The sequence below is a fragment of the Ischnura elegans genome, chromosome 10, assembly GCF_921293095.1.
Source record: "Ischnura elegans chromosome 10, ioIscEleg1.1, whole genome shotgun sequence".
NCBI classification, from domain to species: Eukaryota; Metazoa; Arthropoda; class Insecta; order Odonata; family Coenagrionidae; genus Ischnura; species Ischnura elegans.
Window position 1 is genome coordinate 55656738 of NC_060255.1, and position 24590 is coordinate 55681327.

Below are 24590 nucleotides of genomic sequence, written 5' to 3' on the forward strand. Positions count from 1 at the left end.
CAGAGCTCGTAGAAATTTTTAAGTTTAATCCCTTTTACGTAATTGGATTAATATTACTTATGTAATAGTGTAAGAATTGATGAAATATCCCTCAGAAGGCCGTAAAACTCACCATTTTAAACTATTTATCTTAAGATTTTCTGGGGGATGGCAGCATCTCCCGCTTACCCTGGCGGGTATTCCATATCCACCAATATTAGTTGCGCCTAAAATCCACCCTAGCCTTAATTATTAGCTGCACCTCTGGTCACAAACTTTAGCAGATAGAGCAATTCAACTGTTTGGGATCACATTAGACGTAAACCGACACAGCGGTAGGGATATCTGGGAAAGAATTTCATTAGCAAAGAAGGCGTTCATGAACAGGAAGGAGAGGATCGTTACGTAAGAGTTTAAAGAAAAGGTTAGTGAAGAGTCTGATCGGGATTGTTGCTCTTTACGGTGCGGAAACGTTGACACTTTGGGAGGAGGACGTGATAAGACTGGAGGCATTCAAGATTTGGGTGTGGAGAAGAATTGAGAAGGTGAAGTGGACGGAGAGGAGGAGGAACGACTGCTGGACATGGTGGGTGAGGAGAGGCAGCTTTTAGATTAGATACGGAGTTATGGATGGAAGGAGTACTTAGCGGGGAGGGGATGTTGAGCAGATTTAGAGGGTAGAATATTGGAAAAAAGAGGGTGAAGAAGGAAGAGAATAGGATTTATCTTTAGATAGAGTGCAAGGGATTAGGCCGATGTCTCTGAAGTTAATAGAGACTGCTAAAATACTTCTTAAATACTTCATACAAATCTACCATGATCGCTAGTATACTTTAATAATATTAAATAATAACCATAAAAATTATAGTAATAAATTATAATCATAATAAAAACGTTCATTAGTGTCTCCAAGACACCAATCGTTGTTAAAAATTGAGGTTAAAGAAAAACTCGATGATAATTAATTGTAATTTTATTAATATCAATTACCTCTCCATTCACTTCTTTCGTTTTCGCCGTCAGAGGAGCAACCGTCTCCTCCAACGGGGCCCCCGGGGGCCGGTCGCCTTCGTCCGGGGGCTTTTCAGGTGGTGGAACCGAGGGAGCCTCCATTACGGCTGCCTCCGGTCCCGCCTCCTCCCCTTCTCCGCCCCCGTTGGGGTCTCCGTGGGCGGGGGCGGCCGCCTCGTCTTCCCCCGCCCCCAGCCGCACTTCGTCCAGAGATCGCTCCAGTTCCTCCTCTCGCTCCTCTTTCACCGTCTCCAGGGACTGGAATAGGATTACGTTATTTTTTTAAACTAATTCTTTTCATTAGGAGTATTTCGTTACTTTACTATCTTGTGGTTTAAGAGGCCATAACTTAATTTCAGTCATTTAATGAAGCAAAAATCTTCACTAACACTTGGTTTATTTTGTGGTATTCCATAATAAGTTTTTCCTGGATATACACAATTACTTATACCACTTATTTTTTTATCAGAGCGCGACCTGAGTTTCAATGAATTATCATCATCTTCAGGCGCTAATTATGATTTGCTGATTTTTTTTGTTTGATAACAAATCATAATCAATATCAAATCATAATCAGTGCCTGAAGATGATGATAATTCATTGAAACCCGGGTCGCGCTTTCATAAAAAATAAGAGGTATAAGTAATTGTGTATATCCAAGAAAAACTTAATGAAGCTTCTCTTATTTTTTTAAATTCAGTTAATAAATGTTTTAGTTTGAACCCTTTCAATAAATATACTTAGCTAATAATCTGTGATTCGCCCCTCAAATTGTAGGTCAGAATACGGTGTTTAATATTTTATTCATTTTCCTCATTTTTTGTGGAGGAGCGTGGCCCTCCCTTTTCCCTGCTCCCTCATTTACACCCTGAGTGAAAGTTTCCTTTCTCATCCCCAATGTGGAATTAAAATGCGGCAGCATTTTCTCTGCTTCTTCTTACTCACGGGTGGCTGAAGGTGTTCGCTCCCAGCCGGTATCACGTGTTCCGGCGATCCCCCTTTCTCCGTCCTCAGTTCCTTGGGCGATGACCCCTTGTCGCCGGTCCGCTCAGACACTACGTCCGTCAGATCGTCAGCGGATTCGCACTTGATCGCGTGGCCGCCGTTGGCCTGCGGCGCTGGCGTCGCCCCGTCCACTTTGATGTCCGGGATCTTGGTCTCGGCGTTAGCGAACCCGTGGTTGCTCATCCCTGCGGCCGGTTTCCTGGAAACGAGACACCCCGTGCCAGTCAAACCAATGAACCATTTGGCGGTGTTGGTACTAGAAAAAAGTACTCACGCAAACAGCAGTGTAACCGCCCACACAGCACGAAGATACCCTTTAGGCGTACAATGAATATCCATCGTATACATGCGTGATATTAATTGAATATCCTTAGATTTATTACGTATTTTCAGTGATTATACTGTGGATTTCAAAATGCTCTCTTTTTAGACATACCATGGATATACATGAGACACTGAATGGAAATCAATTGAACATCCATGGTAGTTATGTCTTCCGTCTAGACATATCATGGGTATGCATGAGACATCCGAGGGATATGCATTGAGAATCAAGTGAATATCTAGTAGATGGATGTCAAGTGGACATTAACCGGTTATCCAGTGAATATTCAGTGGACTTCCACAATACTTATTCATTACTTATCCAGCCGTGGATATCCAATGAATTTGAACAAGAAATCTCCCATGGATATGGATAAGTGGTGGACTTTTTGGATATCCGTACATATCCAATGGATATTTTGTGCTGTTTGGGCAAAAGATTTGTAGGTATATGCGAGGATTACCTCGCTCATAAGTAAAAGAAGCGTCGAAATTTTCGTTTTCACGGGAAAGAGGAATGTAGATTTCAATGAAGTTGTTAATTTTCAGGATACTTGTATTTATAAGAATATAAAATATCAAATTACTCAGTTCTTAAATGAAAATATTGGTTTGGAGGTGCGAGGGTGGATCTCGAGCCGGCGTAAAACAAGCATTAAAATTTACACCTTAGTGGTTAGGGAGCACGTATATCTATTTCAATGTAATCATTAATTTACCGGATCTAAGTATTAATATGAGTGAGAAATTCGCACATCACCGAACTTCATCCGAAACAGTTGTTAGGATTGGCAAGGATAGGCCTCATACTGTAGTAACAGGAGGCAGGGGAGGGTGGTGTACCTAGGGCATATTCTACCTAGGAACACTAGGAACTATCGGCAAACGCTTCGACCTAGTAAGCTATTACGTGAAAGATGCGTTAGAGAGTATCATAGGTCAATTTGAGTGATATTTACATTTGAGTTATATTTACAAAGAAGGCGCTATTTTGAAGTTTTTGAATCTGAAAAGTGAATATTTTTAGTTGCATAGATATAATATTAACCTGAAAAATCAGCCGGAATTTAAAATTGCTACTCTTGTACCAACGGACACAAGCACATGATGTACCAGGGAACAATTGCAAACACTTTTAGAAGTTCTAATTAGATCCATTAATAGTAAAGGTACAATTATAAAACTGAAAACTTATGTGAAGTAATCTTGATGGATTAAATTGCCACTATTAGACTGAATATTAAGTAATTATATAGTGATTTATATAAAAAAGTTGAAAAACTGTTCCGTGGTACAAAAAATCTTCCCTACTTAATTTCATTCGCGAGGATGAGGAGGAGATTAGTTATCTATTGAATGATTACTTCTAAGGATAATCCATTTCTTTTCAAAATACAACAGGCGGATGTTTTCGATTGTATATGTATTCATTATCAAAGGACTCAATTTAGATACATCTATTTATCGAAGACTATTGATTCAATAGCCCAACGTTCTAACTGCTCCCCTGTTTTAAGTTATAGTTTATATGAACGGTATTAATGCGAAAAGAAGTCTTCGTGGTTCTTTTGTCAAATATTATTTGCTTCTGTCAATATATTGTGAAATAATTTACGCTAAATCATGTTTTTTTTCTAATTCAGTCAAGTTCTAATGAATTTCGTGAATTATAAGAAATTATATTTAAATGATACGAAATATATGGTGGAAGTTATCTAGATTTCGAAATTAAATCACTGTACGGAGAAAAATACTGTCGTTTGAATTCATAATGAAAGGAAATTCAATTTTAGTTTCCATAAAGATAAGATTGAGAAAAGTTTTGTAAAATTTTATCATGTTATTTGGTAAGGCCCCCAATAATGTAGGATGACTTCTACACATTAATAAAAAGGAAATGAAATCTTTTCCTATCAAGTGACTGTCTAAACATACTCCCCGCAAGAACCATATAAATCAATAAAATTTTATCCTATGTTTTCCATGCGTGTATTGGTTATCTTTTTATCCTGCCTGTTCATTTTTCTCAAATATTTTTATTCAATTCTAAGAACAAATAGATTATCTTAAAAATTCGGATCCTTATCATTATATTATTGTGTATATGCCTTTATCCGATGGAGCCTAAGTTTCACCAGAGAACATTATCGAATTCGGTTTCGTGATATCCTTCGCTTTCACGCAGAAGGCAATTTGTTGGCTGCCACTCCTTTTTACCAGTCTTTTTTTTTACTGACAGAAATTTCTTGCCTCTTGAATATCGAAGAATTCTGGAAGATGTATTTTTGTAGTTCTGAAGATATAATTCTAAACGATATTTCATGATCACAGAGGACTTTCCAATACAGTTGCATGGGTATTCATAAATTTCTTTTACATTCATATCTAGTTTATAATCTATGTTTGAAATACTACTGGTGAAATATTTATCTAACTTCAATATTTTAGCACTAAAAAAACTGTCTTTACATTTCTTAGTTATGCTTGAATTTCGGCAAAAAAGGAGGAGTTCCATGGCCAATGGAATATAAAATGTGTAAATAATTCATTTGAATTCCGAAAAATGTCGAAAATACGGAAGCAATGGATAAAATCTCGTAAGCTTCTTGCGCTGATAGGCGATTGATGTTGTTACGTCACTTCACTTATTGCTGTATCAGGGAGCGACGCGGGACAGATTGACACGAGAGATATGTGGTCACATGCAAAGAGGATATTTTTCTCAAGCGGGTGAATTTCCACTGTTTATAGTTAATTATTAACTTCATTGAATCTTCTTATTGATATGTATAAACTGTGTAGTTTTGAGAATTTATTCTCATTATTTATGGAATTAAATGGGATAACTATTTGCCTTAGGCAGTACTATTGCTGATGTAAACTACTATCGGCGAAAAAAGGTAGACCACTGAACTTAAAGCATTTGTACGAAATTCTGCCGAAGCTCCATAAGGTCGCGTTACATATCGTTCTACTCATTGATTATTCGACTACAACAATAAATCATTAAACATTGTTTAAACGTAAACATTTAGCTTCTACGGTCGAAAGAGTGATGAAGAACACGCGAAAAACTATTGAAACGGCGAAACGGTCATCTTATTCATCTCGTCAAGGGCAAAATATTTGATTTTTGCATTTCATTGCATTTTTAATAGATAGAACGACTTCTTCGCATTACAGTGAGCTTTTTGAAATCGAATTTTACCCATTCCTTGGTTTTTAAAATGACCGAAAGGTAGATTTCTATTTCCGAGGTTTGGAAGGGTATATGAATATTGAAGTTTCGTATGCTATATGTAAAACATATTTCTAATTTTTTCATTCAAGGAAATGTTTTTATGGTTTATCTTCCTTAAAATAAACCAAACGGACGAAAATTGTCGTTTTGATATGTGCATTGCCGCGAGGCGTTTTTTTATTCATTGTTGTAGTCGAATAAATGAGTAGAACGATATGTGACGCGACCCTATGGAGCTTAGGCAGAATTTAATACAAATGCTTTAAGTTCAGCGTTCTACCTTTTTTGATGCTAAATGAAGATAAAACCCTTGGTATAAATGTAGTTATATTGCGTAGATGAATAGCCTAGCCTAGCCTAAGTTTCCAATTTATTACTATTCAGAGGGTATACTGGAATTGATATGTCTTATTTGGTCGCAGCAAAATTTAGTTATAGTCTGCAATTTTTGTACGATTTTATCAGCATCCCCATGAGACTTAAGTCAATTACGATAGGGTAAATTCGACAAATGGACGACGCTGGGTAAATTCAACAAAACGCAAGATGGGGGTCTCTCACGCCTCAAATATTCCAGACTAACTAAATTTTGCTGTGACAAAAAATTCATTTCAATTCCAATATATCCCTGAATAGTCTACCCTTTTATCATCGTTTTATGAAGTTCATTTTGAAGAGAGCATTGTATAATTTTCATGAGAACATGATTTAGATACATAGAAAATGGTCTGCCTTTTTTCTGAAAATAATGCATTTCCGATGTTAATGAGCCGAAAATAGTGCAAATATGATCCAAACTAACGTGATGAAGCTACAAAATAGTTTTGTGACTTGCCAAAGTTTGCAATTTTTTATATTATCCATGGATTAATATTTGTTTTTTTGTCACAACAAAATTTAGTTACATTCTAAACCTGCGTAGATGAATAAAATCAACTATTCAACTTTGAATATCTGAAATAGTAATAGTATGTGCCAGAGGTATGTAAATTTTCCTTAATTACCTTTTCAATCTACACGTAGCATTTGGAAACTTGCCTCACGGATGTAACCTTGAGTGACTGATATATGATTGCGAGTGAGTGTAGGATGGGACCAAAATGTTTTTCTGCCTACCACAAAAGGCCCATTTGACCTCGTGTTCTCTTTTATATTTCTTTGTCTCCAAATCAAAGCCTTTTCAGGGGTGGAAGAGATTTCATTTTAAAAACGTGTGATTTTTTATCCTCTAAATCGATGGAGGCTTAAATCCATCCGTTGCATTTATTGACGTTCTATAGCAAAGCCTGTTAAAGAGAAAAAAATGTGTGCTCAGCGTGAACACTCGATTTTTGCGCTGAGAGTAAGCTCAGTCGGTAACACGAAATATTTGGTGCTAGCCTAGAAATAAACTCATCTGTGTTTATACATGTACTATAAGGAAATAAATTTTAGATGATTATTGTTGAAATAAATGCTGCTAGTAGTGGACAGTTCCATGCTCAACCCTAAATTATCATTAAGAAAATAACTTATCACTACTAAAAGATAATTACAAACACATTTAGTCAGAAATAATTATAATTAATGGAATCAGCGAATGACGGGGTGAATTACTTTTAGGTTAGGTACCTTTGATTTTTCATCATTCATTTTTGTGAAAAATTAATTTTTCTTTTAATTTACTCCATCATTACTCTAAGATATCGTTCGATTCTCAACGTTCCACTATATATGCATAGAATCTATTTTATTGAGATGGCCGAAGATGATTTTGAAATAAATTCCTACGTACATCAATTGGTAAATTTGTTTATATTTTACGATTTTGTCGTCTGAAATGCTGGTATTAGAGCATTGGTTAGCTATTAATAGTCATGAATGAATCCATTTCAGGATATCAAACTTATCAGAGTGTAGAAACTCAGCCGCGAAAATTTGAAGAAGAAGAGTAAGCATGAGAAGAATGTTGTGGGGATGGATAAGTGTTAGGAAGATGTTGAACACATACACTACGTACACTTTGTTTCTCCTCCCTCGAGATGCGAACGTCCTCAGGTTCCGACACCGTTTCTGCCACATGGCCGCACCCTTAGACAACCCCTCGTGGCCCTCTTCCTCCAGGGGCACATTCACGTAGGCCTCGCCGATGAAACGCACCACCACCCCTGGTTCGGAAGAGAAAGAAATGAAAAACAGATTAAGAGGATTCTACCGTGAAACGAAGAAAATATTATTCTCATGAAAATTATGCATTGCTCTCTTCGAAATTCACATCGTCAAACGACGATTAAAAAAATGAACCATTCAGGAAGTATGCTGGAATTGATATAAGTTTTTGCACAACAAAATTTTTTTACGATATACAATTTTTTGTACAGCAGTAGCAATCTACCGTGAAACAGATAAAATGTTGTTCTCATGAAAATTTTGCTATTTTCTCTTCCAAATACGCTTCATCAAACGATAGTAAAAGAATGGAATATTTGGAGGGTATACTCGGAATTGATATTATTTTTTCGTTACTACAAAATGTAGTTACAGTCTACAATTTCTTACGATTACACCAGCGTTAGAGACCCCATGACTCCTGGTGTGGAAGGGAATAGAAAGAAATATGGATTAAGTAGGTTCTTACATGAAAATATGACGATATTGTTCTCATGAAATTTTTACCTCGTTCTCTCCCAGATTAACTTCATCTAATGGCGATTAAAGTATTGACCACCCATCTAGAATTTGTTGAATTTATTTAATTTTAGTGAATAAATTCGTTGGCTCTTAGGGATGCTGGTGTTGTCGTACGGAAATTTTAGAATGTAACTAAATTTTGATGTGACAAAAAAAAACAAATATTAATCCATGGATAAAATCAAAAATTGGAAACTTTGGCAAGTCACAAAACTATTTTGTAGCTTCATCACGTTAGTTTGGATTGTACTTGCGCTATTTTCGGCTCATTATCCTCGGAAATGCATTATTTTAAGAAAATAGAGAATTTTCTATGTATCTAAATCATGTTCTCATGAAAAATATACAATCCTCTCTTCAAACGCACTTCATAAAACGATGATAAAAGAGTGGACTATTCAGGGGTATACTGGAATTGAAATGAATATTTTGTCACAGCAAAATTAAGTTAGTCTGGAATATTTGTACAATTATGTCAGCGTGAGAGACCTCCATCTTGCGTTTTGTTGAATTTACCCATGGTCGCCCATTTTTGGAATTTACCCAATCGTAATTGACTTAAGTCTAATGGGGATGCTGATAAAATAACGTTCCACCAAATAACGTTCGTGAATCCAGCCCAAAATTATCTTATAAACCTTACTGTCCCGGCACATTCGTACAGCTTTCTTGGTGCAAAAATATTTTTACTTGCATAAGCGGAGACCTGGTTTGTAAACATTAATTTACCGCTAACATTCATTTATCACCATAACCTTCCGATAGATTAATGGATGCCTGTAAATGAATAAAGAGGTATGGATTAAAAGAACATTTCTCAACATGCGATGCACTCAAATCTCCTCTAAATTTTGTGATCCCCTCTAATTGTTTCTCATAATTGCTAAGCGAGTTATACACCCTCCCATTGGCGGCCTTAGTAAAAAATTAATAGGTTCTCTCATGCTGTATTAAACTTTCAATAGAATGCATATCAGTTTGTCTGCTTTTTGATTGAAAAGTAGTATGAATACATTAAGATGAATTTTTCTGTACCAGCCGTCATTGTCTATTAAATAAATATTTCATCATTTCTTCTCCATCAAAAAGCCATAAGAACTAAAAGAGAGTAAATTTGACAGATACATCGAAGGGAAAGGGCATATATTGAAGGTTGCAGCTAATATTGAGAGGGAATTACGGACCGGACATTGAAATGAAGGACACATTTGATGAGTTCCTTCGGTTTTTTTCTTCCATTTATTCAAGCCATGCATCAAATTAAACCTCCCAACGGTAGAATTTCACCTGTTGCGGGAGACATTCTCCGCAGATGCGAATCCTCATCCCTCTTTTCCGAGCAATTTGCAGATTACGTGCTAATTCTTGTGCTTTCCGCATTAGACTCAACTCATGTTGACTCAATTCTTGTTTGTTTTTGATCCCGAGACAATTTTACAGATACAGCTGGCGACACGTGAGGGATGGTATGCGACTTGGTGAGATAAAAGAGACAATAACCTCAACATCCCAAGGCTGCAGTTTCAAAATCCCACGGGACTCCTGGTCGCTGTGACCCCTCCACAACAATGGGCGTGACCTCATCATCACGCTACGAATAACGCATACGCGCTCACGAGGATGCGCGGAGACAAGATGGTGGACGACTAAAAACAAGAGACAGTCGCATGGCGCCTTGCCTTATGGGTTTCCGGCACCACCTCCGCCATCCGACTCGCATTCAATCCTCCGATAAAAAAAATAACTCCGAGTTGTCGCCCGTTTACAGGGCGTGGCATGGAGAGCCGGCGGTAGTATTTATAATAATTTTCATTTTTTTCCCGGAGAGGGCGTGGTTGGATAGCTCCATATCGTCGAAAGAGAGTAACAGGAACGCGTACACATAAAGGTTTCCTTTCCATTCGTGACTGACTGCTGCGGTCACGCCACGCATGCGCAGGAAATTCTGCAGCGATGTCATAATCACCCAAAGCGCTCGTGTGACAACTTTATTCTCATACCAGTCGCCTTTACGACCTCCTAATTTGCCAACTAAATTGGGTTAATTGGTTGAAACTTAAGCTTTACTACTGACATTATTGTGAACACACGTTGGCTGGTTACAAGTCTTTGATACCGTGATCAGCTGGTGTATCTTAAGTTATCGAAAGATTTGCCTACGCCTCATTAGTATGTTTTTCATATTGGTTGCGGCTGTATGCTAATCATGGTTTGTATCTTATCATTCGGTAACAAAAGTTTTTACTGTCTGCTCTATCCTCTCCGATTTTACTTCTTTCATAAATTATAAAATAAATAACACAATGATAGCTCTTCATACCAGGGGCGCAGCTAGGAATTAAGGCTGGAGGGGGGTTTAGATGCAGCTAATACCGGGGTGTGTGGGGGTATGGAATACCCGCAAGGGTAAGCGGGAGGTCCAGGGGCCCTCCCTCAGAAAAGTATTCAGATAAATGGTTCAAAATGATGAGTTTTACGGCCTTCTGAGGGATATTTTTTAATAAATATTTAGACTATTCTGTACGTAATATTAGTCCAATTAAGTGAAATGGATCAAAATTAAAACTTTCTCTGAGCTCTGGGGGGGGGGGAAAGGGGGTTTATCCCCAAAAACCCCCGCTCGCTGCGCCACTGCTTCTTACTACCTTTGCGTAATCCATGAATTATGCTGTAAGATCAACTCGTGAATTCTCAGCTAACCAATTGGGCAAGTAAGGATCGGGTTGGTGTGGTGGCAAGAGTATCAACTAACCACCAGTGGACTCGGGTTCAAATCTCAATAGAAATTTTTCAAAGACTACCCGATCCCTGCTTTAGTGTTGTGTGGAGGACATTTCAAGCGCAACACTCCGTCCGTCGGATGGGACGTTAAGCCGTGGTCCCCTATCCGCCTTTCGTTAAGAGCAGGCTAATGTCAAAGCTGGGTTTTTCTCCATCCTTTCCTCCCTCATGGTGAAAATGACCTCAGCTGTTGGTCGTCTCCTTGAGATACTCTATATACCATACGAATTGGGCAAGTTTTCTCGGGATTTCAGCTGGGTGAGAAATTCCATAATATTCAATTCTCTAAGGTCCGTCACGTTAACTCTCGTTGAATAGTGATAAAGATAGACTTCACGCACTTCAAAACGTGAAACCATGAATATTTCCCACCGAGCGGAAAACTCGAGATTATATTATTTATGGACCCCTTTCCCAAATCTCTCTCAATCAGCATCTTTTCGTCTTTCTCAGAACTCAGCATCCTCTCATCACATGGTCCAACTACACCTGATGCCTATTTTTGATCACGTCCAAAATTATAATATCTATGCTCATGAACAGTACCTTCACGAGGGATAAAGGTTGATGTTTATACTAAAAAATTGAAAGACCTCTTATTTTTAGCTGCTAATTTTCTTGCTAAAAGTAACGTTATTGATGGAGATAATAGTCAAAATTTCATATTATTTAATCGAAGTAAAGGTACCATGAAAATGTTAAAATTTACCGTGCTTGGCTCTTCGAAAATCGTCATCTCTTCATCTTGTTCATATACATATCTGTAACGTATGGAAATCGTCCTCATATTTTGGCCGTAAGGTCCACATTTTGCACCATGAAACGTTTCATCCCACATGATAATTCATTTAAAGCAATTAATTTACTTCCTTGCGTAATCACCCAAAGCGCTCGTGAGACAACTCTATTCTCATACCTTTGGCCTTTACGACCTCCTAATTTGCCAAATAAACTGGGTTAATTGGTTGGAGCTCAACACATTGAGCGCTGGCAGCTAATTTCAAAGACCTACTGAAAAATCCAGCCATTTTTACTTAATTCGTACATTTTTTAAAACATAAGCATCAAAAATAGATTTATGTCAATGTGTATTTCAATAAAAATGGACTTTGCTCTTTTTTATGAATGAGTTGAAAAACATTTATTGCTCTTTTTTAGATATATAATTTAAAAATGAAAACCCACTGTTTTTGAAAAATAAAAAAGTTGCAACATATGATGTACCGCCATAACATGCAATATAATTTTTTTTACTACGCTCGATTTGAACTATTTAAAGAATGGGAATAATAAAAAATGCATTGTTCCAAGCAAAGCATTATAAATCCTGGGTGACAAAAAGGGTCACTGCACCCTCAACGAACGGATCATTAGCCCAAAGAATTTTCACACAAAGTGGCCTAAGATAAGGATGACGGTAGCTACAGAGGACTTTTCGTCCTCAAGACAGAAAGTGAACTCTTCTTCCATCGAGCAGTCGATTTTTGAAAAAAACAGAACCACTAAGCAGTAAACTGGAGAAGTACCACGGGCGAAATATTACGGCTTCACGCATACAAAGCCAATTAAATAGAAAGACGTAATATTACGTCCACGGCAATCTCCAGAAAGATTAACAGGACGTCCAAGATTAATATTACGTCCATGGCGCACTAAGTGTTAAGCTTCGTTACTGGCATCAGTGTGACCACACGCTAGCTGGTTACAAGGCTTTGCTGCTGTGGTAAGCTGAAGTATATAAATATATCGAAAGGTTTGATATGATCCACGATACTTTTTTCCTTTCTATATCTTGTGAAATAGGCCTAAGCAGCCTACGGTGATGAAGAAGAGTACTTTTGTGACCCGTAGTTTCGCCTACTGCAACGCATACAACTGTGCAAACTGTTTTCAATCAAATGAATCATTTGAAGCAACAATTTTCTTCACCTTACTATCAATTTCGTTAAAGTGCTCAATACAATTCTGATTTCCCTCATGTTAGTACTAAGATCAGCTCTTTTTTTGCTAAAGTATTCAAACGTCGAAGAATTAGAAGAGTCATCGACAACTGAAGTATTTGTTGTGATTGGACAGAGATAAGTCACGAGTGAAGTACAGTGTGCCTATTATGTTGCTAATATTGATACCACCACCCTTAATGCAAAAAGGAGATGCTTCAGCTAATTACATGAAAGGAGAGAAAAATAGGTAATAATTCAATCCAAATCCAATTATTGATGTGATACCTATTTTTAATATATTTTCATCATTGAAATTGGATATGAACTAGGAAAAGTGTGGATGAAAATTTCAGTTAATGTTATAATGGAGAGAAACTTGAGTAAAGTATTTTGCGAAAACATGATTGCGTGACATAATAACTCGTCCAAACGCACATAGGCACGACTAACTAATGACTTTAAATGACCACACCTTCCGAAAAGTCACCTTATACCTTTCGTTATACCTTTTATGCCAAATAGTTGAATAGCATTATACATTGAATTATATAAATAATAGAAGAAAAAATAATAATAGAATTTATGAAATAAAAAAGGACCGTATTTATGTATTTATTTTGTTTCATTTAGGTTGTTCATAAAATTGAAACCTATGGTCATAGAAATCATTGATAAGTACATGATAATGAGATGGTTAATTAAATGTATTACTTAAATTGAAATTTAGTTAGCTTTAAACTATACTAAGTTTTTTCATCGTAGCTAAATCCCCGATTCACGTATGTATAAGACTCCGGCATATAAGACTATCGTACGCGTGAAAATAACCAGGAAGTAAACCAGTGTCTACTGTTTGGATGCCTTTAAATTAACCATTTTGTTTTCATGTATGATATTACATTTGTTTAACTCCTCACTTTAAATTTTGCTTTAAAATTGCTTGAGATTTAGCTAAATCATCGTTGTATTCTCGTATCTTTCACTGGGGTAGTCTTTTTGTGGCTGCCAATTTCTCACTTTCAATGATCAAGGCGAACGACACGACATATCTCCCGATTAAAGTCAACCATCAGTGCTTTTTCTGTTTGTTCAAGGGACTCGCATTAATATAATTTGATGAAAATTGTTAATAAAATTTGGTTCATAGGTGTAGGAACCACTGGTTAATGCCTATGAAATAGCTTAATTCCTGCTGATTTCTGAAAAAAAACTATCCATCAAAACATTAAATTACCAAATCGAGTTTTAACGCTAAATAAAAAACATTTGAAAATATGTATTGGTCTGCCAACTCCTCAAATATTTCCAAAATATTTCTGTGGTGTGACTCACTTTTCAAATAATATGCCACGTTTTACATTTAGTAATATTTTGATTCAGAGTATTCATGATCCAATCATTATTTTGTTTTAGTAAATACTAACCCACAATTTTGATGAAAGAAGCGTTAAAATAACAAAAATGATACTTAACAACGGATTTTTTTAGGAGAAGAATATTTTCAATCGTTTTTGATAATTTACGTGTCTCCGGTTTGCGTATATTTTTCTGTATCCTTGTGAACATCAAATTAATTTTTTAATTGTCGATATTTTATTATTTACAATCTGTATAAAATGAGGTAAGTTCATCGAAAATTGTAAAAACACGAGGAAAATGTTTTAAAAGCTCCGAGCTACTCTCACGAACGTAAGAGATCCCATTATTCCTGAAAAAAATAATTCGCATTGTTTTAATAATTATGGAATAAAATATGTGTTAGCAAGTTTTAGGCAGCTACACGTCACATTTTACAATCTAGGTGGAGGGCATGGTAGCTATTATATCAACGGAAAAAGTCCTAAATTAATGTAAATTTCAAACTGTTACGGTAGAGGGCGTACTCGCGAAAACCAATCTACCGCTCCTGTCAGACCGACAGTGAATATTATGTTGACTACAATAAGTGATAAAAATGGAGCAAAATTATAGGACACTGCCATTTGATGCGGTTGATTCGTAAGGAGAAGAAGAGCTGTTGAATCGATTTCAAACTATTTTCCGTTCAGAATTCTAGTTCTACGTGACTGATGTACCTCACGTGAGAAACGGGGTCATGCAATTCAAGTCTCTGCCAGTCATCCTCTCCAGGTGTGGAAATTCCTTTACCAAATCCATCATAACCTATCTTTCCGTCGCTTTAAATAAATCTTGTTATTATTGATTTAGCGATGTTTTACGAAACTTACTATATTCAATATTACACTATCTATTTAGCATGTTAAATATATATAATTCGATGACGAATGTACGCTGAAGACATCCTATCTCAGAGGATATAAAAACAAAAATACTGGTTCGCACTAACTTCCGCAAATTAGATCTTCTTTCAGTAGGACAGTGTAAGATAAAACTGGGTTGATAATCACGTACGTATTTAATTATTACCTAAGTTGACTTGTTACTCAAAGTTTCATTAGAAAGTATGAGGATAAGTAAGAAATAAATTCGTAGGAGACCGATTATTTAAAAAAAAGTCTTTGTATGCTTCAAATTTGTACTAATAAAGCGATTTTTTTCATCGTTCTGACTGAAATTATTCCCGATTAAAAAGTTAATATCTTTTGAAATGCAAAATGGAAAAAAGGTGATCTCGCTCCAAAAAAATATTTTCACGCATTGTGTTTGTTTTAATTTTATGAGATGATCGGATATATAAATCTAAATTTCGGTATTCTTCAAAGAATTCTTCTAAGAGATTATAAAATCAATCTGCAATAAATAAAATTGTCTCCATTGGAAACTTTACCGTTATCAAGCAGCTCTTTATTACAAATTTGCCGTTCGTTTAAAAAAAATACATGCTTAATTACATTTGATCATATGTTCGTTTAGGCTCTCCTTTGGCTCTGGGTCAATTACTGGACGGAGACTACGGGGGTGCCTAGTTTTTCTTCTTTTAAATTCTTCGAACGCACTCAGACCTAGTTTGAAGATGTTACATTTAGATAGAAACGTCACGTTTAGATAGACAGATTATCTAACAAATCTTCATGTACTTTATAATACAAGTAAAAATTGGCTCATAATCAATATATTGCCTTAATACTTCGCAAGAAATCGTCTTTTATGTGAGTCAATGCATCGATCTTTATCGAATGCTCCTTTCTGTAGTTCATAATGTAAGATATCTTTCAAAGCATCAATGGTGACAGGACACCATGACTAGATATTTCAGAAACATTAGCGTAAGAAATCCACATGTAAACGAAGAGGTGGTACAGTTAGATAGTTGAGACACGAAATACAATAATAGGGAGGCGATTTGACAAAATAAAATCCATCATTGATTAATGGGTTCGATCTTAGTGAAATATTCCAATGACCGAGTACAGCCAGTTCAATTCCGTATTACAAATGTAAATTCATGCCTTAAAATTCTTCTGCTCGTTCACTCTATGGTATAAAATCAATCTCTCCCATGAGGACGTAATACATACTTAATCTATGATGATAACTGTTTCAAACATCTAGCACTTTGCGGAACCAATGCCAGTTTATGTCATCCTCCGTGGCATGCAACACGTCATACATTCATGTTAGCGAGTAGCATTAGTATCAGGATACATTTCCACGTTGTTATCGTTGTGGGCTGAATTTGAGTAAAGGAATGGGTAAATCACTTTACAACGGTTCAATTTACAACATTTTATAGTTAATTTCTCCATACGAAAACAGTGTATGTAAGTTCATTATTACATTCGATTTAATGATAAACAAGCTTAATTTTAAGCAATTTAATTAAAATTTAATAAGCAAATAAAATTAATGCACAAAAATTGATACAAAATACAATTTATATATAATGAATAAAAAATGTTGCTTTTTTATTGATTTGACATTTTTTATTATTACATGTTCCAATTATTAAAAGAGCTACCTGCAATGATAAGAATTCTCCAGTCCTAATTCAACAGAGGCAACGCATATTGAGGTCAAATGTGTGGGTATTTTGATTACTTCTATCCCAACTTGGGGAGCAAACAATCTTAGAACAGAGCTTCATATTGCATTGTGGCAAGGTTTTGGTTAAAAAGAATATAATAAGGAAAATAATGATGCTACTTTTCACCGGTCTGTCTTATCCTCAAATGCGCGGCAATCATGATAAATCCTCAGGATAAATTAAACCGTAAAATAAATAGAACGGAAATGAAAATGGCACGATTCGTTTAAAATTGTTAACAGCGAGCAGATAGCATTAAAGTTGACCCCAACTTTATGATGAGTTCGGTTCGCTATGGATTTTACATACGAAAGGAGGTGATTTTGCGCGTGCTTTTAAAATTTTAAATTTCAACGAGTTTTTCTGCTCGTAAAATATATTATGCATTATATACGTTCTCAACGTCCATTTGTTAACATAGTCATTTTTTAGCATTGCGAAATGGAAATGCGCAGATGCTCTTGAAACTGATTTCTGATTGGGAAATAATCCCGATTAATATAAATTGGATTTCGCTTTACGATCGATCCTCCGTGGCTGATTAATATAGGAAAGCGAGTGTATACTGTGCATATATTTTACATGTATTACGTTGGGAACTGCCTGATACGTGTAAAATATATATGCAGTAAACATATTTCAAAAGCAGACGTTTTTAAGTGTAACAGAGAGAATATTGTCGTGGAGTCGAACTGTACATTCCGGTCTGATAGGATCGATAAGTGAGAGGAAAAATCTGTTTAATGGATACTGTGAGCATATATTCTATCCATAGATATTTCAGGATCATAATAAAATATTTACATTACAAAAAAACAAAGCTACCTGTAATGAGATCTCTTTTTTCGGACTGGTACCGGGTGATTTAACATCCCTCGCAATATACCCATTCAGATAGCTTGTAGAGTTGTGGAGATTATATAGTCTTGTAGTATGTTTTTAATAATAATAATAAACATTTTTTGTCGTGACCCTTAAGGTCCTAAACACTTTAAAGAAATAAAAATTTAGTTTGGTTTTACTATTTGCCATGGAAAATTATAAGAAATAATAATAAATTCCGAAGAACTTCAACAGACACACTAAACATTTAATTAGGAAATGCCAACGAAATTCCATGTTCTTTCTTTTGTTCAGACTGCGTTTAGTGCATCGGTATATTTCATTGAGGCAGGATAATATTGATTACGTTTCATAGTTTCTCTTTACTATCTTCACTTTACCTTTTATTCCTCAATTTATTCCTGTGAGAAACGTTTCCGGAGGTGAGGGCTAAAAGAGAATGACGTGGGCGATCACTAGTATGTGGTGATGTCAAGTTTCAATGGTGAAACTCTTTTTGGAAAATCCAAGAGCACTCAGCGTATCCAATATTTTTTAGTTTTTCTCGAACCTCTTGGTGTCCATGTGTGTTCATAAGGATCTCGGACGCTGTGTGATGAGATTTTTCGAGGGCTTCCACCCTCAAGAGGTAATGTTTTTATTCTTTCTCCCATCGAATTCCCGTGGTGACGTGCAGGGTAAAGGCTAAGGTCAAGAGGTCGTCCTGAGTACACTTTCAAGGACACGTGGCATTTTAAAGGTGGCGCAGTTAGACTTTTCGAAGTTAGGCGCATAAATTTCCAGGATAATAGTTTATTTCACGCCTAAGTTACTTTAAGTAAATAATTATAGCCTTAACCCTCTCAAAACCACAACTGACTCACGGAAGAATCAAAGTTCAAGATTTCTCATGCTAAAAATTTGAAACTTTTGTAATCAATCATAATTATTCTGGCAGTTGCATATTTTGCCATTAAACTTTACAACACAAAAGTAATCGCAGTTTATATCTTTCCTGAATAAAGCTGAAAATTTGTACATTTTTATGTTACTTCGAAGCACCATTGGGTTGTAATGGGTTAATTACATACCATTAAAAATATTGCCTTAAATTAGCACACCTCGGTGTAAAAAATAGAATTATGGTACGTAGGGATCAATTTACATAATTTTAGATACCAGAACCCTTACCCACACATTTATTACACACATGATTTCAAAACCCTTCGCCCTCTAAAACTTCCGATTTTTTAGAATTGTGATAAAAGTTACAATGAGGAATCATGTACATATTATCATATGTTAAAAACGATGAAAATTTAAAAAAAATTATTTATATACTGTGCTCGCTAATGATTGTTTTTATTGGTACCAAATATTCTCTGAGAGGTGCCGAAACGCCTTTGTAATTGATATTGATAAAAGAATATATTATTGTTATTAATATGATTGCATGCTTTTAAGTTTTCTGCACTTTTATAACCTTTTACAGTGTTTGTGAGGACATTATTAATTACCTGTTCAACGTTTTGAGGTAGTTACGGTATCAATTGACGAACATCATAAATTAGTATATAGTAGGTCGTGAGTACACTTACAAGGGCGCGTGACGTTTTCAAGGTGGCGCAGTTAGACTTTTCGAAGTTAGGCGAATAAATTTCATTACCAGTAGTTTCATCCATGGCTGTGCTACTCTGAGAAGGCGTTAATAATCATTAATGATGAACTTTTGTTCTTGGGCGATTTGAAATTTTACATGCATTATGTTTCACTTTTGTTTTATGACCGTTGAAAAGAGGTGACAAACAAATGATATATTGGCGATTCTCGCATCAGCAGTAAAACAGTGTGGTTTGCTATTCAGATTATATCCGTGAAATTCGATCCATCCGCAATAGTTTAGGGGGTTAAAATTATCGCGGCTAAGAGTATATATTTAGTAAACAATTGTAGCCTTACTTACACAACGTTAAAACTTTTTCTGTTAAACTGACTCACCTCTGTGTAAAAAATATTATTACGGTCAATTACGCAGATGTCAATTTATAAAATTTTAGGTACCAGAACGCATACTCAGACATGTGAACCACATAATATTTTCAAATACAACTCCCTCCGCTAAAACTTCGGATTTTTTAAAAACTTGTAGTAAAAGTTACAATGAGGAATTTTGTACCAAATATAAAGAGGATGGCATTTTCAAATTTTTTTATTTATATACGGTATTCATAAATAATTGTCTTAGTGGTACCCAATTTTCTCTGAGAGGTGCTGGAACGCCGTTATTAATTATTAAAAATGTAATAAATACGAATTTTGCACTGACGGTACGAGGTACACAGATATTTCGGAAATTTCTTTTTTAATTGTTATTTAAAAAATGTTTTTGCACGTTTATAGCCATTTGCAGTAGTTGTAAGGACGGTGTATAACAATAATAAATAATAAAATAATAACAACTCGTTAGTAATCATGACTTATTTCACTGTGGCTACGGTAAGGTGAAAGGTAAAATCGTAAAATGGTGGGACCTATTTGTATTTTCAGGTATGAATCTAACAAATCGCCAGATTTAACACTGAAATAGATTGTAAAATCCTTATTTTATATATATGTTAATTCTCTAAACGGTTTCTATTAATGGCGATATTTTATAATCTTCACGGACCTTCGAACTGGCGTACACGTTGTTTGGCAGGTCGTAATAAGGTACTTTGGATTCAAAAGGTAAAATTAACTCCAATTTTTCTATAAATATGCTCTCTGAGGTATATATTATTTTATTGCGGTTTAAGTTTGCAAAATTTTCCCCTCTACATAAAATTCTTCAAACATCCATGTTTTTCGGATCATCTGTGAAATTTTTGAATGCACTCGTTCATCAACCTTTTTTTACTGCCGTATGTGATGTTTTTCGGTCATATATTTTCAGTTTTATTTTGCTCCGTAAGGTTATTAATTTTTATTCATGAATTAATTCTTGCTCCTGAAATGTTTATAGCGCACTGTTTGCATAATCGACAATGGAAAATTTATATTATCATATTTACTTGACTAATTTAAAAAAATAACAATATATACCGAAGCTTAAGTCATGACAAGTGATCGACATTTGTCGGATAGCCAGTGAAAGTTGTTTGCTCATTAGGGTTACGCTAATGGTTTTCCTCTGTATGATGTAAATGTTTGACATAATATTTTTACATAATATTTATATTTACATAATATTTAATATTAATATTAATTAATTAATTATTTAATATTAATTAATATTTAACATTAATATTTACATAATATTTATTTTGACATAATATTTTTATTTTACCATTTTAACAATGATATTACCTCTTTAACTTCATAATTAATCCCTTTGAAACTAATTTGCGGGAGTATTTATCGGTAGGTTAGTAGTGTACTAGGCTTTGAATCATGGAATCATAGTTCGAGGCTTTAGAGTTGAGGAGAGAGATTTCTCCGCCATGGAATTTTTAAGAACTAGCTTCTGAATGAAACGGCGGAGTCATGTGCCTGATTTCTGTGTTTGTGAATTGAAACTCATTGGGAAGGAGAGCAAGAATGAGGAATCCATTTCTATACGTAATCATCAAGCCATCTCCTATTCTTAAAAACACTGATTTCGTAAATTTCGACGTAATTTTAGGCTTATTTTATGATAGCTGAAATTTTTATAATCATTATTTTTAAATACTTGCAAACAAAAATAAAACTTCTCTCCACCTGAAAATAGTCGAAGATACGGTTTTATGCGAAACGTAACTGGATCCTCAAAGCGTTAAAAGCTTGTAAATTATGTTCTTCTTGCCGCGAAAAACAATGATTTTCGCTAGGTAATTTGTCCTCAGGGAATATTTTTCTCATCGTTTTAAACTCTAAATGGACTTGAGTGACTTTTTACTTTTTTACCTGGTTCTTACGTAAAGCTAAAAATGGATCAAGGCTTTCGTTTGGAAACAATCTCTTTTCAAATCTAGAATTCGTTAAGATTGCTTGTAAAAGTGAGTGCTCATTTAAAGTGTCACGTATAAAGGAGAGGACGGAAAGCGGCGGTTATAAACTGGATCGATAACCTCGGGAATGAATATGATTCACGGTAAATTTGGCAGCGTATTTTGGAATACAGGTTTCAATCGATATAATCAATTCATTGTATAAATTAATTTTATCGATTTATACCTGTATTTCATCGTGAAAAATGAAAAAAAAAGTTGAAAACTGTGACTAAATTACTTCCGAATTATTGTGATAGGTCAAAGTCTGAAATTTCAATGAAATATTGGGCTTAACGTATCATAAATGGATTGATTTTCACGTGTCTTGACCTTATTAACTTAGAATTAGTTATGCAAACTGATCCAATATTTTGTATCGAATGTACTAAAAATGTCCGATAAACGTAAGGTTGCAATATTGGTCGCTTGTGGTGTCAATGTTATTTACGGCAAGCGCGTGGATGCGATATCGCCACTGTTTTTGGGCACTTTGCACGAACCCTTTCGCTTGGTCTTTTTCGGGTAGTTCCCAGAAGAGGAGGTTCTTGGACAAAAAAGAAGTTAGCTTCCCTACTTTAAGTGCACGACGTAAGCAGTACATACTAGTATACAGAATGCAATCAAGAAAGGTGGTTTTCAATATTTCTCTTGCACTGCCCCGCGATTAGATGATGAGGGTTATTTGTAGCAATTTTTATTAATTTTACTTTATGGTGACCATTTTCTATCCCTATTATATCGATTTTCAAGATAGAAAATTGAATGTGGCCTTATCGCATCCACAAGCTAGCCGCATCGGCGTACTCTCCGCTCCGCTGGCTAGAACCGGAGTCGACTGCAAGCTCGAAAAAACGTTGTAAAATCCAGGGTTGCAAGTATGAACATGATTTTACTTTACATATCTTTTCTGTAAAGATCACGTCATTCTATAAAGCTTTTACACAATGACGTGGTATAAGTCAATTGGCGAAACTCGGCGGAAATAATTTTTCTCTAGGTTTATCTAAAAAAGTTGCTGAAAACAGGTTCCGGCCATTTTGCTTTTTATGTATGGTTAATCAGAAATTAAAATTATTGGAAACCCTCCATATGGAATAAAAACTTTTTTATTAACATGAAATAACGCTTTTAAGGATAAGGCAATTCATGAAACCACTGCAAGAGGATAAAGTTGGCAATTTTCAGAAAAATCGAGGGTGGTCGTTTTTCGGTAAATTTGTTCAACTTAGACCTCATACATATTGTCAACGTGAGAGCACAGGAAAGAATAAATCGGGAGAGTTATGTACATTTTATTTGAGAACAGTCATTTAATTTCAGACCAGTGTGCGCCGTAACAAGAGAGATTAAATCCTCAACATCTGATCGTCGCTAGAATCTGAGGCTAAACAATCTGTAAAACAGAATGAATCATAAACAGGGTGTCCCATTTATCTTGACCACCCGAAATAACTTTTTGCCCAGATGTAAATTCAAAAATGTGTCAAGCATATGTTCATTAGCCGTCAGGGGGACATTAATCAGCATGCTTGCCTTCCTTGTAGCTTTGGTATTTACAAAGATATGAACAGCGGTATGTCTTTTGTAAATGGCACTCTATATTTTTTATTCGGCAATTCATTTCCTCTCCTAAAGACTTATTCAAAAATGTAGAACAGTGGATCATTAACATAAACTCAGTGTTATGAAAAATGACTGACTCTCTACCGCTTAGTGCAGGTACGCGGGTATTGGCACTACTCCACTTGCTGACGTTGACGGTGAACAAATGAAAACGTAATAAAATGCACACCAGTCTTAAGAAACTCGTCCACAGTGAGTGGACGAATTTCTTATGTTTTCATAACGTTGTTTTTATGTTAATGGTCCACTCTTCTACATTTTTGTATAAGTCTTTAGGAGAGGAAATGAATTACCGAATAAAAAATATAGGGTGCCCTTTAAAAAAGACATACCGCTGTTCATATCTTTGTAGATAACAAAGCTACAAGGAAGGCAATCATGCTGATTAATGTCCCCCTGACGGCTAATGAACATTTGCTTGAAACATTTTTGAATTTGCATCTGGACAAAAAGTTATTTCGGGTGGTCAAGATAAATGGGACACCCTGTATATTATTACAGAAATGTCTTTTTCTGTATTTTCGTATATGCTCCGTTAATACTGCACCTACAGTGATTAATGAGGTATCATTTTAAATGTTTAATCACCGGCTTCCGACGAAAAATACAATCTCAATCACAAATTTTACTATGTACCCATTTATGTGACTTAAAAGTTTCGGTTTTTTCATGTCGATTACTCGCTCAGCATATATCGACTCTACGCACTTTTTATTCTAAACTTCAAAAAAATCGTTCAAAACTCATGAAATTCATTGCTACATCCAAGAAACGCAAAATAATCAGGCAAAAGTATTTTTTAAATCTATCTAAAATTTCGAAATTTTTGCACGGGTTACCTAGTCAAATTTATAGTGACTGAAAGCCTTAAACTAACCATGTTTTTTTGCGAGGATTGTAGTTTGGAGCAAGTGAGTAAAACCTGTGAAAGGACACGTGGTGTGAATGGAAGGAATTCAAAGGGTACGGAGAAGAAAAGGGTAAACGGGTCTCCCAAATGAAAGGGGGAGAAGTGAATAAGGGTCACTGAGAACCATCTGGCTCCCAACCTGCTGGCTTGTCGCTAGGGACACGGAAAGGGGGTTACAATGGTATGCGAAGGAGCAGCGGATTAAGGTACAGTCCGGCCGCCGAGAGTTGTCCGTTGACAGCTAGAAGTGGTAGGGGGCAAGTTTGCCAAGTAAGAAAGGGAAACG

The 24590-nt window shown here is 35.6% G+C and overlaps 1 protein-coding gene across 1 annotated transcript in view; it reads right to left on the reverse strand.

Moving 5' to 3' along the window:
• Nucleotides 1-24590, reverse strand: part of LOC124166919 — a 149849-nt gene that overhangs the window by 56636 nt on the left and 68623 nt on the right. The window contains exons 3-5 of the mRNA XM_046544634.1: nt 7560-7707; nt 1936-2194; nt 970-1248 (exon numbers count right to left, since the gene is read on the reverse strand). Coding sequence (XP_046400590.1) covers nt 970-1248; nt 1936-2194; nt 7560-7707 — 686 coding nt within the window. The remainder of the gene's footprint in view (nt 1-969; nt 1249-1935; nt 2195-7559; nt 7708-24590) is intronic.